At 49.2% G+C, this 17,302-nt stretch overlaps 1 protein-coding gene across 4 annotated transcripts in view; it reads left to right on the plus strand.

Annotated features, from left to right (window-relative positions):
• Window positions 1-13,505, plus strand: part of Smox (spermine oxidase) — a 34,254-nt gene extending 20,749 nt beyond the window's left edge. The window contains exons 3-8 of one of the 4 annotated variants that reach the window (XM_021192230.1): window positions 4,525-4,751; window positions 8,408-8,581; window positions 8,727-9,486; window positions 10,445-10,605; window positions 12,576-12,665; window positions 13,077-13,505. In XM_021192230.1, coding sequence (XP_021047889.1) covers window positions 4,525-4,751; window positions 8,408-8,581; window positions 8,727-9,486; window positions 10,445-10,605; window positions 12,576-12,665; window positions 13,077-13,214 — 1,550 coding nt within the window. In that variant the 3' untranslated portion in view covers window positions 13,215-13,505. The remainder of the gene's footprint in view (window positions 1-4,524; window positions 4,752-8,407; window positions 8,582-8,726; window positions 9,487-10,444; window positions 10,606-12,575; window positions 12,666-13,076) is intronic. The other 3 variants (XM_029536721.1, XM_021192232.1, XM_021192240.1) reach the window with 3 other exon arrangements.
• The last annotated feature ends 3,797 nt before the right edge of the window (window positions 13,506-17,302 follow it).

The following is a 17,302-nucleotide window of genomic DNA, read 5'->3' on the forward strand; positions in this document are numbered from 1 at the left end:
TTGGGAGGACATACTATCTAAGAACTGTGGGTACTCACTTTAAAGTCACAGGAAGGAGGGGGCATTGTATAAGTTCTGATTAGTCATTAGTTTTTAGTATGAGTTAGTCTATCATGACTGAGGACAGACAGCAGGAACTAGGGTTATTAGAGTGGAAGGGTGATTTTAGGCTTCCCTGTGGGTGATGTGCGTCTTAGGGTTGTCTGTAAAGATCGGTCCTTGCTGCAGCCAGAGAAGCGACTTGCCCCTGGGGTGGGAAGATGTTGCCAGGGTTCTAGAGCATAGAGGTATTTCCTGAAATGGAGCTGGAGATGACAGTTCTGACAGTCACAGTGTGTGTGGAGAGTTCTGGCCAGCAGTGGGTCGAGTGGGTTGGGAGTATGAAGATGACCCAGTGACCTGGAGTATGTGAGAGACTCGACCTTCTGTGTGTGTATGCGTGCGTGTGCATGTGTGTGCTATGTGTGAGTGAGTGTGTGTATGTGTGTATGTGAGTATGTGTATGTCTCTGAGTGCATGTGAGTGTTATGAGTATGTGCGCTATGTGTGAATGTGTACTGCGTGAGTATATGTGTGTGTGCATGTGTGTCTGTGTGAGTGACTGTGTGTGTGTGTGTTTGTATGTGTGTGCTATGTGTGTGTGAGCGTGTATGAGTGTGTGTGTGCTATGTGTGTGTGAGCGTGTATGAGTGTGTGTGTGCTATGTGTGTGTCTGTGTATGTGAGTGTGTGTGTGTGTCTGTGTGTTTAGAGGCTAGAGGTCCACATTGATTATCTCCCTCAATTGCTTTCTAACATTTTTTTTTTTTTTTGAGACAGGGTCTCTGTTTCTCAGTGAGCCTGGAACTAAAATTTTCTGCTAGGTTGGCTGGCCAGGAAGCCCTAAGGGTCCTCCTGTTTCTACTGATTATAGGTATGGGGTTTTTACGTGGGTTATGGGGGACCTAACAGGTCCTCGTGTTTTTGTGTCTTCTGTTTTGAGATGGGTCAGTCTTTAGGACAGGTGGGCCTTGGGACTCCAGTTCTTTGCCTCCCAAGGACTGAGGTACCAAGTGTGAGCCACCCCAGTTTCCCCTCTAGAGGGTTTTGTGTTTGTGCACAGCCTGTGTACTTACTTGCTTACCCAGGTGGTCAAGTAGGGACTAGGCAGGCATCACAGACACACTCTTTCTAAGCGTAGAGCTGTTGACCACAGTAAGAGTCTTCCTTAGAATCATTCCTGGAAGGTGCGTATGAGGTTTTGTTTCTCCTTTTCAGGCACAAACTTGGGTGGCTCTTGGCAGGAAGAATGAAAGTGCTGTCCAGAGTTCTCATAAGGCTGGGGCAGCCAAGGAGCCCCAGGGCTCTTTGCTCATTGTTGATTGGCTGGCTGGCAGCCTCCGGAAAGAGCAGTCCCATTTATGATTCTTTGGGCTTGATGAGCTATTCAGAGTTTGATGTAGAAACAGAAGATGGGGAGATAGATGGCCCAGTCCCTGAGGCAGCTGACAACTGAGACCATGCAGGGAAGGCACAGGGTGTTAGACGACCAGATGGGAAGCTTGCCAGGCAGAGAAGAGGGAGTGACTAGGCTGTGTGGAATGATGAATGTCAAGAGATAGGGGAGAACATGCTGGTCAGGGCACCTGTGTTGTATGCAGACAGGCAGGCCTCAGAACCCAGTGTGTCAGTGGACATACTGCAGCATGGCATGATGGCCATGTCCCTGTCAGAAGTTAGAGCAGGGGTCCAGAGCCAGCTCTGAGGATATCACTTGCTAGGAGGTGAGTAGGCATGAGATGGTGCCTGGAGCCCTTGGGAATACGGGTGTGGCCGAGACGGCGGTGAGTGGGAGAAGCGCCCTTGGTGGTGGCCTTATGCTGGTCCTCCCAACTCCTGGTGGTGGCCTTATGCTGGTCCTCCCAACTCCTGGTGGTGGCCTTATTCTGGTCCTCCCAACTCCTGGCAAACCCGCTCTCCACCTTGTCTCATAGCTGAGGAGTATCTAGAGATGGAAAACTAGCCAGCACTCTCAAAGTAACAACTATGGAAAGCAACAGAGATTCACCTTGCTAGGAGCATGAGCCCAGACCCAAGCCTACACTTCCTACCAGACACAAGGGTAAGGCCACTTAGAGATCCTAACCAACTTGAGTGACATTTTCAAGTGACCCTGACAACTAGTTTTCTCCTTGCTTTAGCTCTGCCCAGTCTCTGTGTACCTTGAAGCTCCCTGCTGTGCCAGGGTGAGGGTTCAGTTCCTTCTCCAGTGGCTGTTTTCCCTCTCAACTATTAGCTGTTAATAGACTCTGGGAGACTACTGTGTTCAGTCATTCCCACTGCTAAGACCACCAGCCTCCCATAGATAGCTCTGAACCCTTGGTCACACCAGAGAGTCCTGGTCAACCTCAGTGGGTCACAAAGCAAGATGAGTAGTCATGAATGTGAGGGAGGGTTTCTGAGGAGGAGAGAGTGACTGGTACTGTACTACATACATGTGCAGTATTGCCTAAAAACAAACAAATAATAATAGCAATAGCAATAATAATATTACTGTTCTCCCTCTGCTCCTATTGGGAGCTCAATGTAGAACAGACGCTTGAAGCTCTAGAGGTACCCTCAGTGGCCAGCAGGCAGTCCTGTGGGCAGGGTCCTGGGCTTTCTGTTTTTGGTCCTTCAGTCTGCTTTCTTTTCCTACACATGGGGGCCTGAGCATGCCTGCCTCTTTCAGAGACACCAGACAATTGTTCTCTTCTAGCTTCAGCATGAGGCTGTGTTTTGTTGTAGGCACATTCATGTCACAGGGCTATTTTTAGTAACTAGTGGTTTAATTAGAAACATTCCAAGAAAGGGAAGGCATGCAAATACGGAGGACATGCCTACTTCTTGGGGTGAGGGGCAATACTACTGTCTTTAGACTGTGTCAGACAGCTCTTGCTACAGAACAAGCCACCCCAGATTTAAGAGTTTACAAGGTCTATGGGAAGGAAGTGTGGACAGGACTCGGGTAGGGTAGGTGAGTCTCTTGCTGACTTTGCCTTGATTCCTGCATGTCAGGGTCACTTGAAAATGTCACTCAAGTTGGTTAGGATCTCTAAGTGGCCTTACCCTTGTGTCTGGTAGGAAGTGTAGGCTTGGGTCTGGGCTCATGCTCCTAGCAAGGTGAAGCTCTGTTGCTTTCCATAGTTGTTACTTTGAGAGTGCTGGCTAGTTTTCTGTCAGCTTGACACAAACTTGAGTCATTTTGGAAGAGGGAATTCAATTTTGAAACTACCCCCCCCCACACACACACACTAAATTGGCCCATGATTGATTGATGATTGATGTGGAAGGGTTCAGTTCACTGTGGGTGACATCACCCTGTGCAGGTGGTCCTGGGCGCTATAAGAAAGCAGGCTGAGCAAGCATGGGGAGCAAGCCAGTAAGCAGTACCCCTCCATGGGCTTCTATATCAGCTTCTGTCTCCAGGTTTATGCCGTGTTTGGGTTCATGCCCTAACTTCCCTCAGTGATGGACTCTGAGGTGGATGTGTAAGCTGAAACAGACCCTTTCCTTCCCGAGTTGTTTATGGTCATGGTGCTTTATATCAACAATAAGAAGACTAATAGGCCCCTCAAGCCCTAGGCTCTGAAGTTGCAAGTATAACTTTTACTACATTCTGCTAGTCAGAGCAAGTCACAAGTTTAACCCAAATTCAGGGGGTAGATCCTGCCTCTCAGTGGGAGGCATGACACAGTTATTTTTGTCAAGGGGCGTGTGCATAAGGTACGAGAGATTATTGAGAATTTGACAGGAGACTCACCATCTTGAGCCTGGCCTGCAAAAACAAACACTACAAATTGTTTCTCTGCTCTCTGCACTAGTTTAACTTAGACAGGGAACGCTGCCTCCTAGCTTTATGGCATCTGAAGACGTTGAGGCTGAGGACAGAGGCAGTGACCTCAGATCTGCTGCTGTGTGGGGATGGGGAGACAGGATGCCTCTCAGGACATCTTGGATCCAGGAGTGCTCCTTAGCCCTCCTTGATAGAATCTCAGGGTCAGCCTCCCGGGGTGAAAGGACCCCCTGGAGATTGGGATTGTATTCCTCCATCCTGGGAAAATGTTCTACATCGGAGTGGCCCTCTCTTCTGTCCTAGAAGTGTTGGAAGGGGGCATCTTATATTTGGGAGAAAGGCTTGGACTCCAGAGCCGTGGGCTGTTAAGGTGCTAGAATAGATAGTAGGGAATATCCTCAGTGTGTCTCTTGAGTGGGAGGGAGTTGAGGGTCTGGTGTGTAGTATTGTCTTAGAAGAAGGTAAGACTAGGAAAGGAGACGCTTCTAACTGATGTCACCAGGTGATGCTGTGGCACAAGAGTCACTCTGGCCAGTGCTTTTCCCTGATGGTCATTTCATCTGCTGTCAGGTGTTCCTCAGAGAGAGCTGCCAACCCCTTCCTGCTCTGTTGAGTCTATGTGGATGGGGTCCTCTTAGAGAAGAAAGGGGGGCAGTCCTGTCCTTCTCTAAAGAAACTTCTGCCCCTCTAAGGGTCTGTTGTCACCACCAGGAGACGCCACCTTTGAGCTGGGAGCCACCTGGATCCATGGATCCCACGGGAATCCCATCTATCAACTAGCAGAAGCCAATGGCCTTTTGGAAGAGACAACGGATGGGGAGCGCAGTGTGGGCCGCATCAGCCTCTACTCCAAGAATGGCGTGGCCTGCTACCTTACCAACCGTGGCCGCCGCATCCCCAAGGACGTGGTTGAGGAATTCAGCGATTTATACAACGAGGTAAGGGGGCCGTCAGGACAGCGTGGGGATGTGTGGACATACTGAGCATCATCAGAACAGTGTGGGGATGCATGGATGTGCTGAGCTAGGCAAGACACTGATAGATTTCCTCAGAAAGGCCATGAATGTTATTTGCTAGACTCTACTAAGTGTTTGGGTTGTGGTAATTGTTGTCACTATGTTTTTGTTTTTGTTTTTATAGATACTCAAACATTTTCTAGTTGTTCCTAGTTTATAGCAATAGAGTCTCAATTCCCTGGTGATTACTTTAGATAATTTGTTAATTTAGTTAATTCATTTACTTATTTAGTTAATAACATATCTTTTGGCATTCTAATAATATTTTTGGAATTACATGTAACCAGCATCATTCAGGAGACCCTTTTGTACTGATGGAGATGTTTCAGGTCTGCACCGTTTAGTATAACTCCTAGCTACTCACAGTTTTTTAGTAGTTGAACTGTAGCTAGTGAAACTATGCAGGAACTAATATTAAATTCCGAATTGCTACAGGTATCTAGTGGTTACCATAGTGAGTACAGCCGCAGAGTACTGATTCCTCTTATTACATTGGTTAGTATTGCAGTCTATTTTAGATAGAGTAGCAATTCTGTGCATCATTGTAGCATCCAAGCTTTAAAAAACCACCAGTGTTCTTAGTATCTCTCAGTAGCACTGTAAATCGCACTGAGGAGATGGGTAAAGAACAGTAGGTTTTACTGTTGTGACGACCCCACTACCTGTCAGTAAATGAACCGCTAAGCACTCATTGTACACTTGCCAATCTCCTGCTTTGTGGAGCTCCCTGGTCTGTGGAGGATGTGCACACTCTGTTCTCTCTATGGACCAGCAAGTTATATGAGGGCAGTTCCATGTTTTTACTCACATACAAAGGGCAGATAGTAACCTGCGTTCTTCAAAGTAGACCTTACTGGTCTACATGCTGACTCCTGAAAGTGCTTTAAGCATAAATACTTAGGTTTTTATTTTATTTTTTATTTTTTATTTTTTAGCTAGGTCTCATATAGCTTATCCTGGCCTTAAATTTGCTATGTAGCCAAGGCTGGCCTTGAAGTCCTGATTATTTTTTTCTTCACCTTCCAAGTACTGGGACTGCAGATGTGTGCCCCCATGCCTGGCTATGTGGATACTTCCTGAGAATGACCCTCAGTGGCTGTGACTTGTTCTACTTCCTGTTGGTCAGTTTCACTTCTGAAAGCCAAGAGAGGGGGCTGTGGAAAATAAAATGGACAAGGTAGTTATCCAACTGCAGTGTTGCTTAGTATCTGAAGGAAGAAATATCGGTCAAGATTTCTTTGTGTGACTTCTGGTCAATACTGGTGACCATTCTAAGTTGCCAGGTGAAGCCATGCCTAAAGTTAGCTTTATATAAATGTTTCCAACAAAGAAGGCTCTGAAGGGCCATTCCTCTGTGTGTGTGTGTGTGTGTGTGTGTGTGTGTGTGTGTGTGTGTGTGTGTATGTGTATGTGTATGTGTATGTGTAGATCAGAGGTCAACATTGTTCTACCTTACATTTTGAGGCAAAGTCTCTTAGTGATTTTGACCCTCAGTGTCCCGGCTGGAACAGCTGGTAGGTGAAGCCTCTGGCTTTGCCTGACTCCAGCCACCCAGGGCTAGGTTTGCAGGTATGTGCGGGATCTGAACTGAGGTCCAGGGCTAGGTTTGCGGGTATGTGCGGGATCTGAACTGAGGTCCTCAGACTTGAGCAGGAAGTGCCTTACTTGCTGAGCCATTTTCCCTGTCCTGGTTGGTTTGTTTTCTCCAGTGCTGACTGAGTCCAGGGTCTTGTCTGTGGTAGGCTAGTGCTGTACTGCTGAACTGTATCCTTAGCCTTAGACAGAGACTACTGAACACTTAAGCTATAGGACCTCTTGGACCCCCAATTTTCTCATCTGTAAAATGTACATGGCTGTGTTTACTTCCAAGTGTTACAAGGCTTGTAATCCCAATGAAAAGTATTTAAGAATCGGTGTAGTGGTCATAGGCCTGTGCCCCACACCCTCCTTTCATGTCTGGGAGGAGACTGTACCCACATGATAGTCCTAGTGGGTGATGGCTACATTTGTTACTCCTCTGTAGGAACCATGGTCTTCCATGATGTGAGCTGAATACTGGTAACTATGTTGCTTATCTTATAGGGGAAAACCAGGGAGGAGAAGGAGAGTCCCCAGCTTGAGTTCTTGGCAGTGATCCTGCAGGAGGAGTTTGCTGAGGCTTCAGCTACTGCTGACCACCCAGCGTCTTGTGATTGTAGGCAGGACAGGCTAACAGTTTCACTCATCTCCTCTCTAATTTATGCTGCAGAGGCATCTTTACTTCATGTGCTGGTCTCACATGGAGGCTTCTGTCCTGTGGAACAGTGGGGGTGGTATGTGGTAATGTAGCCAGCCGTCTTTCACACAGCTTTTCCTGGGGCTGTGTGCAGAGCAGACATCTTTCCCATGGATGTGTGCTGACCAAATAGAGACTGTTTAATGAAGGAGATAATGGCTAATCAGCCTGGCCACAAGTGATCAGCCACAGGCTATCAGCTGAGAAGTTCCCTGCTGTAGTCCCAGAAGTGACAGCAGTGGGAGGGGCTCACGCTGCTCTCCCATTCTCACATGGTGTCAGGGCCCTGGCACGGTGGCTAGCCTTCCTGCCCTGGCACCTGCCTACCTTCCCAAGGCCATTCATTTCTTACAGCATTCTGCTGTGGCCTCTTCCCCAAACCAACCCGTTTCAAGTTTCCTGACTGCCTCCCCCTCCCCCTTTGTGCAGTTTCTTCTGCTTGTAACCCTTTCTTCTTCTCCCTGTCTTTACCACTGTTGCTATGTCCTAATGAGTTAGGAGTGTCTTGGTTGACCTCACCCTGCCTGATTTCTTTCCTGTCACAGTGTATCACATTGAAATCTTCTTAGAATGTCTCATCAACTTGAGTATGGGCAAGGTTTGGGACTTTCTCTTGCTAAATACATCATGGGTGTGGAGCCCACAAATGCATGTTGAGTGAATGTTAGGGCCTCTCTAGGTGTCGACTTGTTTAGGGTTTGGGGTTAGCATGGGAGGATGATAGGAGGGGCTGGCAGAGGAGGTGGAAGGACCCTGTTTCAAGGGACTGATGGTCACTGTGGATAAGGAGTGGGTTGGTATTTTGGCTGAAGAGTGCCTGCCAAGTTGTTTCTTGGCCTGCTGGGGTCTCCCAGAGATGATGCTTCTGGCTGCTCTCTTTTCTCTTCCTCCCATGTACTCCAGACCAAGTGAAGGGGCTCTTTAGGGACCTGAGTAGTGCAGAGAGAATGTCTATAGGGGATGCGCTTTCTGCATCTGCTTCTTGGCAAAGGTGAATGTGTGCAGATCAAATTCTCCAGGGCATGCGAGCGGGGCTTGCAGACATGTGTAGAGCCCACAAAGAGGAATCTCTAAGTCCCAGATGTTTTCAGTTTGTTTTAGGAAGAGCCCCCAAAGAAAGCTTGAGGTCCATCACACCTTTCTTACCGGCTTGGAGGTGAGGAGCTGGCTGGCTAGAGCAGGTACCCTGCTCAACTCCATGCAGAAGCCACCGCTGCACCAGGAACACCAGGGGACTGGTGGCTTTCTAGTTGGGCCCTCTGTAGAGGGTGGTAAGTGTTCAGTCTTTGGGTCTCTTTGTCAGGTCTATAACTTGACCCAGGAGTTCTTCCGGCATGGTAAACCAGTCAACGCTGAGAGTCAGAACAGCGTCGGGGTGTTCACCCGGGAGAAGGTGCGGAATCGCATCAGGGATGACCCTGACGACACAGAGGCCACCAAGCGCCTGAAGCTCGCCATGATCCAGCAGTACCTGAAGGTATATTTGCCGCGGAGTATAGATGCCAGAGTGAAAAAAAGATGAATTCTGGGGGAATTTCAGTTCAAAGTGTCCTGCTGCTCAGGGCTCTTGTTCCTTGCATGGCCTAGCCCGCCTCACCTGGCTTCTCTGGGTCTTCCCTCAGGTGGAGAGCTGTGAGAGCAGCTCCCACAGCATAGATGAAGTGTCCCTGAGCGCCTTTGGAGAATGGACGGAGATCCCAGGCGCCCATCACATCATCCCCTCGGGCTTCATGCGAGTTGTGGAGCTGCTGGCTGAGGGCATTCCTCCACACGTCATCCAGCTGGGGAAGCCCGTCCGTTGCATCCACTGGGACCAGGCCTCGGCTCGCCCCCGGGGTCCTGAGATCGAGCCCCGCGGTGAGGGTGATCACAATCACGACACTGGGGAGGGTGGCCAGAGTGGAGAGAATCCCCAGCAGGGGAGGTGGGACGAGGATGAGCAGTGGCCTGTAGTCGTGGAGTGCGAGGATTGCGAGGTGATCCCAGCGGACCACGTGATTGTGACCGTTTCGCTGGGCGTGCTCAAGAGGCAGTACACCAGTTTCTTTAGGCCATGCCTGCCCACGGAGAAGGTGGCCGCCATCCACCGCCTGGGTATCGGTACCACTGACAAGATCTTCCTTGAATTCGAGGAGCCCTTTTGGGGCCCCGAGTGCAACAGCCTGCAGTTCGTGTGGGAGGATGAGGCAGAGAGCTGTACCCTCACCTACCCACCTGAGCTCTGGTACCGCAAGATCTGTGGCTTCGATGTCCTTTACCCACCAGAGCGCTATGGCCACGTGCTGAGTGGCTGGATCTGTGGGGAGGAGGCTCTCGTCATGGAGAAGTGTGATGACGAGGCTGTAGCTGAGATCTGCACAGAGATGCTTCGACAGTTCACAGGTGGGCCCTGTGTGCATGCCGCTCACTGGGGCTTGGGGCCATGTGTCCATGCGGCTCACTAAGGCTTGGGCCATGTGTCCATGCGGCTCACTAAGACTTGGGGCCACACGTCCGCGCTGCTCACTGGGGCTTGGCTACTTTCTCAACTCCCAGGTCTGTAGCAGTTTTACCCTTTCCAGATTGTGGCACTGAGGTAGCTGTGCTTCCTGGGAGAGCCACTGCAGAGAACCATGTTTATTTAGCCTCTGCCTCCTCTGCTGGCACACTCATTTTGTAGTTCGAATGACTCAAAATGATTGCTCTTTTCACTAAGGGCTTCGTGGCAAAGAAGGCCCACGTGTCACCATCACCATAGCTGTCCCTTTCCTGTTACCTAGCATCCTATTCAGAGGTAGAATTGTTTTACTCTGATTTTTTTAGAGCTAGGGTTTCATGTGTAGCCCAAGCTGGCCTGGAACCCACTGGATTATGCCTACTTTCTTTGACCTCAAGATGCTCCTGCTGTATTCAGCCTTCTGAGTGGCGGGACTACAAGCATATGCTATCACACACAGCATCTTTGACTCTTTTCTGCCCACGGTTGCAGGAGAGCCCATAATAGAAAGGGAAGCATGATTATCTGAAATTGTTTGGAATCCTGCCTAGACTCAATCCCAGGGCCCCATGAGTGCTAACCTACCACTGAGGCATTCCCCCCACCCCCCCAGTAATACTTTAAGAAAACCAAGACCTTGAGAATATATAATGTTTGCTTTCTGGGGATCACTACGAAGTAATGAATGGAAATACAGCTTGAGTCCAGCCCCCCCCCCCATTCTTCCCAATCTTTTATGTTTACCTCCTGGCTGCTTGATTGTCTTGGAGCCCAGGAGGTAAGAGGATTGTCTGTTTTGGGGTGCCTTCCCTGTGTAGCCATTTCTTATGCTCCCTTTTCTTGGTTCTTCTGACTCCCCAACAGGGAACCCCAATATACCAAAACCTAGGCGAATCCTGCGCTCAGCCTGGGGCAGCAACCCATACTTCCGGGGTTCCTATTCCTACACACAGGTGGGCTCCAGTGGGGCGGATGTGGAGAAGCTAGCCAAGCCCCTGCCCTACACAGAGAGCTCCAAGACAGCGGTGAGTGGGCAGGGAGTAACGAGGAGAGGCCTGGGAGGGGACATCTTGCATGTGTCTGGTCTAGGGGAGGAGGGCTGGGGATAGTGTTCACTAAGGGCACCATGGTGAGGAACAATGGGGGTGGTTCCCATGGTGAAAGAGAAAACAAGACAACACTTAACATCTGGAAGAAAAAAGTAGAAAATATTTTCTTGAATCTCTGAAACATGAATCATTGTTTGCTGTGCTGGACAATAAGCCTTCAGCCACAGCTAGATTGAATTAATTAAACAGAATTAAAATTAATAATTTAAAATTTTGGTTCCTTGATTGCACTGCTTGCATTTCAAGTTCAAAAGTCACATGTGCCTTATGGTCTCCACCTCGGGCTGTGCAGTACAGACAGTCTGTTGGCACAGCAGTGAAGTTATTTCCTTCATGTGTTTAGAGAATAAATGTGAGGGACTGGGGTTGTATCTTAGCTGGTAAGGTACTTGCCTGACATGTCTGAAGCCCTGGGTACAATGCCCAGCACCTCAGAAACCCTGCGTAGAAGTGTACACCTGTAATTCTAGCCCTAGTGAGTGGAGGGGAAAGGCTCAGAAGTGCAGAGTTATCCTTGGCCACATAGTTTAAGGTGAGCCTGAGATACATAGTCACTGTCTTCAGGCAAAGAAAAACTTAAGAATACTGCCCTGCCCCAAATTAGGCCAACTGTACTCTTAAGATGAAAATAAACCTGAGGCTAGCAAGATGGCTTGGTGGTAAGGGCGCTCACTGCCAACTCTGATGACTGACCTAGGTTCAATCCCTAGGATCCCTGCAAAAGACAGGAGGAGAGAATTATTGATTCCTGCTAGCTGTCCTGATTTCTGTATGAACATGATGGTGCGCGTGCACACACACACACACACACACACACACACTGTTAAAAATGGGCAGAAATATGCTCCTATAGTAAATTTTGTTCACTAACTGTGAACATACATTAAATGTTAAAACATAACAATTATTGATGAAGGAGATGTCTGTCAATGAAGGTGTCTGTCTAGCTGTGCTTAGAGAGGGCATCTTCCTACAGAGGAGCTCCCCTGGCTGTGACAGAAGCAAAGCAAAGCAGAAACAATTGACAAAAATCTGAGGGTGGTGGAGGAACACGTCTCATTAACTCCTAGCCTCCATGTTCAGTAGTCACTCATGCCCCAAGAGGGCGGCAAGAACAGTGGTCCTTACATCTTCGGCAATAGCAGGGAAAAACTACATGGACCAGAGAGGAGCTCCTCGGAGCTGAGTCAGCAGGACACCTGGAGCTCATTGACTAGAATCCAGTCACATGATTACCACTGTGGACAGAGAGGCTGAGCCACGGCACTTTTATTACTTTGAATAACTTTGGAACCAGTTTAGAACTAGGACTGGAGATGAGAGAGGTTGTGCAGTTTTAATCCCAGCACTCAAGCGGTAGAGGCCGGTGGATCTCTTGGGTTCCTGACCCTGTCTCAAAACAAACACCAAAAGAACTAAGGCTTGATTAAGAAGGGAGGGGAGTAGCAGGTGAGTGTGGGGGTGGGCAGCCTGTGCTGAGTCCCAGCCCATCCTCTTCCCTAGCCTGGCAGCTGGCTAGGGATGCATGTTCTTAGTCTAGACTTGGTAGATTCAACACTGGAGAAAGCCCACACATGAGTTTGATATTCAAGAAACTGAACCAACCTTGGATTCGCTAGGACACCTGCTTCCTTGAGATTGAGCGGCTAGCCCAGAGTTCCACTGTCTTCAGTGTGCTGGCCTTCCCCTCTGGCTGAGTTCCTTTTGCCTGCTGACTCACCCAGCATCCTTTAAGACTCGGTGCCATGGTCCTGTTCTCTGGGAAGCTTGTGGGATTTCCCAGACACTGAATGGCTTTTCTGGGCTTTCAGGCACCTCACCCAAACACCCATCATCACATACGACACTGTTTAGTAACTGGGTTTCGTGTCTGGCTTCCCCACCAGCATAGAAGCTCCACAAAGCAGCAGCCTGGTCACCTTTTATCATCCAAGTGCCCAGAACAATCCCTGCACCCTAGTAGGGGCTCCATAAAGGTTTGTTAAATCACCACCTAACTTTGCTTACGTTCTTCCAGATTCTAAGTGCTTACATGCATAGTTTCATTTCATATTTGCAGCTGGCCTCAGAAGCAGGTGGTATAAATCTCTCTAAGAAAATAAAGGCCAAGGAGGGTTAGACTATTACTAAGAGGTGAATGGGTCCTTTGGGACTATAAAGCCAGGACTTCTAACAGCCTTGGGGCAGAAGGAACTGAGGCATGGGTATATGGGGAAGGGAAGGGAAGGGAAAGCGGCCAGGTGGGTGGGTGACCCTTCACCCCATGGAAACAGTACCTGCATCCTGTTCTCTCATGTCTCCCTGGTAGGAGTGGGGGTTCCGGGGCTGACAGGGAGCCCGTTGCCTCTGCTGCTTCTCCACGCTCACGTCCCCTTCCTCCCACTTAGCCCATGCAGGTGCTCTTCTCCGGGGAGGCCACACATCGCAAGTACTACTCCACCACCCACGGTGCTCTGCTCTCTGGCCAGCGCGAGGCCGCCCGGCTCATTGAGATGTACCGAGACCTCTTCCAGCAGGGGCCCTGAAAGGGGTCCTCACTGCCAAATGTGTTCCTTGAAGAACCACTAACCTGTGACTGCTCCTCCCCGTCCCTTGACCCCATGCTCTTAATTTCCTAATTGTCTGTAGAATGGAATTTTACCTTCTGTAGTGGACACTGGGCTGTCATCAGATCTGGCCCGAGAGCTTTTCTTTTTCTCCAGGTGGGGTTCTGCTTCCTGCTTCTCCTCTCCTCTCTCTCATGTTATTGCAAGTGCCTTCAATACTTTGCATTTTGGGATAATAAAAGAAGTGACCCTTCCCGTGCTCCTTTGCTTTTCTCCTCAGTTCAAAGCCTCTGTGTGTGTGTGTGTGTGTGTGTGTGTGTGTGTGTGTGTATGTTTGCTCCCATCTCTGACTGGGGCTTGGTGCAAGGAGTTATGGCTGTGCTCCCATAAAAGGGAAGGTGCTTAGGTTTGTTGAGGAGATATCCCTTGACCCCTCTGTTTGTGCCTGCTGAGTGAGAGCCCCCTGGAATACGTACTTCTCCCTGCCCAGTGCTCATCGCCTTAGGATGAGCCTGGTTCTACCTATTTGCCTTTCTTGGAGCTTGGTTAGATGGTAGGCAGGCTTCGTGGAATGATGGTGAATCCTGTGGAAGGATACCCCAATTGTGGCTCCATACCAGGGTGTGATGAATTTATTGCTGGCCACAGGGCAGTGGGTCTTTAACAATATGTGTCAATGTCTACTGTAATAGAACTTAAACAGTATACCGTGGGTCCTCCTTTGGTCACTGCCGGCTGCCTTCTCTCTAGCCCAGGTTCCTTTGTGGGAAGCCGCCTCTACCTTCTGTGAATTGGTTAGGAGGTTCTGACTCACTTCCAGTGTCCCTGCTTTCTCTACCAACTGCAGTAGGATGGACAAAAGCACCCACAAGATAGCAAGTAGGAGGGAAGCAGTCACCAGGTGCCAGAGTTGTAAGGAATCCCATGGAGCTTCAAAATGGTTGTTTGGCGACTGCATATTTGGGGGCATTAGTTGCGGGGGGGGGCAAAGGGAGAACATTCAGCACCAACACTTGTCATAAGCTAGCAGGATATCAATAATAAATGACGGCTACATTGTTTCTTTTTGCTAAATTAAACTTTGATGTACGTGGGTATTCTGCCTGTCTGTATGTAGGTGCACTCTGTGTGTGCCTGGTACCCACAGACCAGAAGAGGGTGAGGGATCCCTGGAACTGGAGTTATAGGTGTTTGTGAGCTTTCGTGTGGGTGCTGGAAATTAAACCCGAGTCCTTTGGAAGAACAACCAGTGCTTTCGATCTCCAGGCCATCTCTACGGCCTGTGCATAGCTTCTTGGTACAATGGATGCCAGCCCTGGTTGGAAAGGGTGGTTTCTCTCTCTCCGGGTGAGTAAAACTTTAAAGTTAGTGTGCTTGTCTCAGGTAGGCAGCGAAGTTTGCCCTGTGCCATAGGCCAGGCCATCTCTTGTGTTGTACTGGAGAAGGTGAGGCTGGGACACCAAGATAATTGGAAGCCATTGTTCTAGACGGGGGCCATAGGCACAGCCGTACCCGCAGTCTGTATGGCAGATCCTCCCAATGCATGCCTATCAGCATTTCGCTCCTGGGTCCTACCCAAGAGAAAGACAAGCCCGCTGAAACTATGACTTCACAATTGCTAGAAATTGCTGGAAATAGCCTAGGTATACCCCAACAGAAGGAATAAAGTAAAACATGTGTGTGAATATGTAGAGTATTACACAGTAGTAAAATAAATGGCTTATTTGCAACACAGACTAGTCTTATCAATATGGAATGAAAGAATACAGGCACAAGGCTCAGGGTTGGACGCCTTGTTGTCATTAAAAGTTCAAGAACCTGCGGAGCTACAATATCAGCAGTGAGGGGGGAGATCGTTCCTGGGAGCTGCTACACTTATATGTAGGTAAGAATGCATCCAGCCGTGCACTGAGTTTCTGTACTTTACATGTGCCTCAGTTTAAACAAGCTGTATCTGAAGGTTTCTTTCTTGGCCCTCCCAAACCCAAACATGATCATGTTGTCCAGCTCAGAGAGAGCCGACAACATCTTGAGAGCAGATGAAGCGGGAGGAAGGACTTACATTTGCTATCGGTTGCTTTCCCACCAACTGTGCTAGAACACCGTGGATCAAAGCAACTTGTAGAAGGAACTGTTTAATGGGCTCACACTGACAGAGGGAGATGAGTGGTTGATGGTGGCGTGGAAGCGATGGGCAGCACGTGGCAGCTGGAGCAGAAGCTGAAGAAAGCTCACATTAAGCTGTAAGCTGTAAGCAGAGTGAACTGGGAACTGTGTATAACTTTAGAACTTCAGAGCCCAGGTTGGGGGGCTAGAGATGTCCCAGGGGTTGAGAGCACAGGCTTCTCTTTCAGAGGACCTCAGTTCAATTCCTCAGTACCTGTATGGTGGCTCATGACCATCTGTAACAACTCCAGTTCTTGGGGATGTAACACCCTCCTTGGCCTCTGCATTCACTACACGTACATGGTACGTAAAACCCGTACACATAAAATAAACGTCAAAGTTTGACCCCAGTGACAGACTTCTCTCAACAAAGCCATACTGTTTAAGCTTCCCCAGATAGCTCTCCAACTGGGGACTAAATGCTTGAGACTATAGATGATGCTTCTTGTTCAAACGGTCACAGAGCCCACTTGGTGATGCGGACTAACCTTGGGCTCAGGTAATAGGTGGTCATTGTACTTGGTCTTTGTATCTGCGGCTGTGTGAGAGAAGTGAGGGGTTCAGCAGAGGAAACCAAAGTTCATAAAAGGACTTAGGTGGGGCTGACCTGGGCCACACAGTTTAGGGGACAGGCTGTCTCACGAGGGGAGGGAACAACTGAAGAAGCCAAGGGACCCTTGGGAGATGTGGATGAAGACAGGGCGGGGGCAGCTCTGGAGAGAGCGCTGAAATGCTCAGCCCTCCCGGATGTTGCCTCCCATCAAAAATCTGTGTCCTGTGTGCATGGCTCACGGTCCCCAAAGCTGATCCGAGGTAGATGGACAAGGAAGACAAAATGCCTTCAGAAGGAGACACTACCTCTAATGTGGGATGCTTCCCACATGCTGGCGGAGTTTCTGAAAGCAGATGTGGCAGGCATCTGGGCCCTTTCTGTGTGCGACACTTCTGTCAACTGCCCCCACACCCCCCTAACCCCATTACTGTCCCCCACCCCCATTACTGCCATGTCACACCCCCGTTACCACCATGTCATTTCCATTGCGCAGAAGTTCACTTGCAGAGAAAAGTTATTTCCTGCAGTCTGATATGTCCCAGAGTCTGTACACTTAGTCACATGGTGTCTTGTGTCATAGGCACTGGGGGCTCCAGGTGGAGGTTTTCAGCTGTGGCTTTGTGGAAGCCCGGAGTGATCTGGATCCTTCCCATAAGGCCCTGCCTCTTAGAGGTTCCATTGTGTCTCCACAGTGCCGCAGACCAGGTCTTTACATGCTGGTCTCTGGAGGACAGTCGAGGTCTAAACCGTGGCAGCAACTGTGCAGATTGCTTGGGCTAGTTGGGATGGGAAGAAGGGAAATTCCTAGGTGTGGTATAAGCAGGCTAGCTGCTTGTCTAATTAATGGTCTTTTCAACTTAATGGAAGAGTGGCAGAAGGCTGGCTTTTCTCTGGGTCAGCCTGTTTATTGAGCCCATCTCTCATTTGTATTGGGCAACAGGCAGGCAGGGTCCCTGCTAAGGGGAACCAATGGCAACCCCATGCTTGTATATTTAATAGTAGGCAAAAGGGTTGGCCACCGCCCCTTTCCATCCCCTAAAGCAGAGCTAGTGGCTAAAGGGACATTGCCATGAGCTGGTGGCTAGAGGGACATTGCTGTGTCCCTTTAGTCTAGTGTTGCTAATAATAAAGAACACCCAAACCTGCTCTCATGGAATGCGAACAAACTATTAGGCAGTTTATTTTACAGATTCAGTGCACATGTGGTTTGGGCCTGTTGGATTTGGGGTTCACTCCACCTCACCCTCTACTTCTTTTTGTCTTATGTCTACCATTACCCCTTCCCCAAAATGTGGGGCCATGTGGGATCACGCAGCCATCTGTATACCCCAGCCCAAGGCTGTGTCCC

Source organism: Mus pahari, chromosome 3, assembly GCF_900095145.1.
Source record: "Mus pahari chromosome 3, PAHARI_EIJ_v1.1, whole genome shotgun sequence".
NCBI classification, from domain to species: domain Eukaryota; kingdom Metazoa; phylum Chordata; class Mammalia; order Rodentia; family Muridae; genus Mus; species Mus pahari.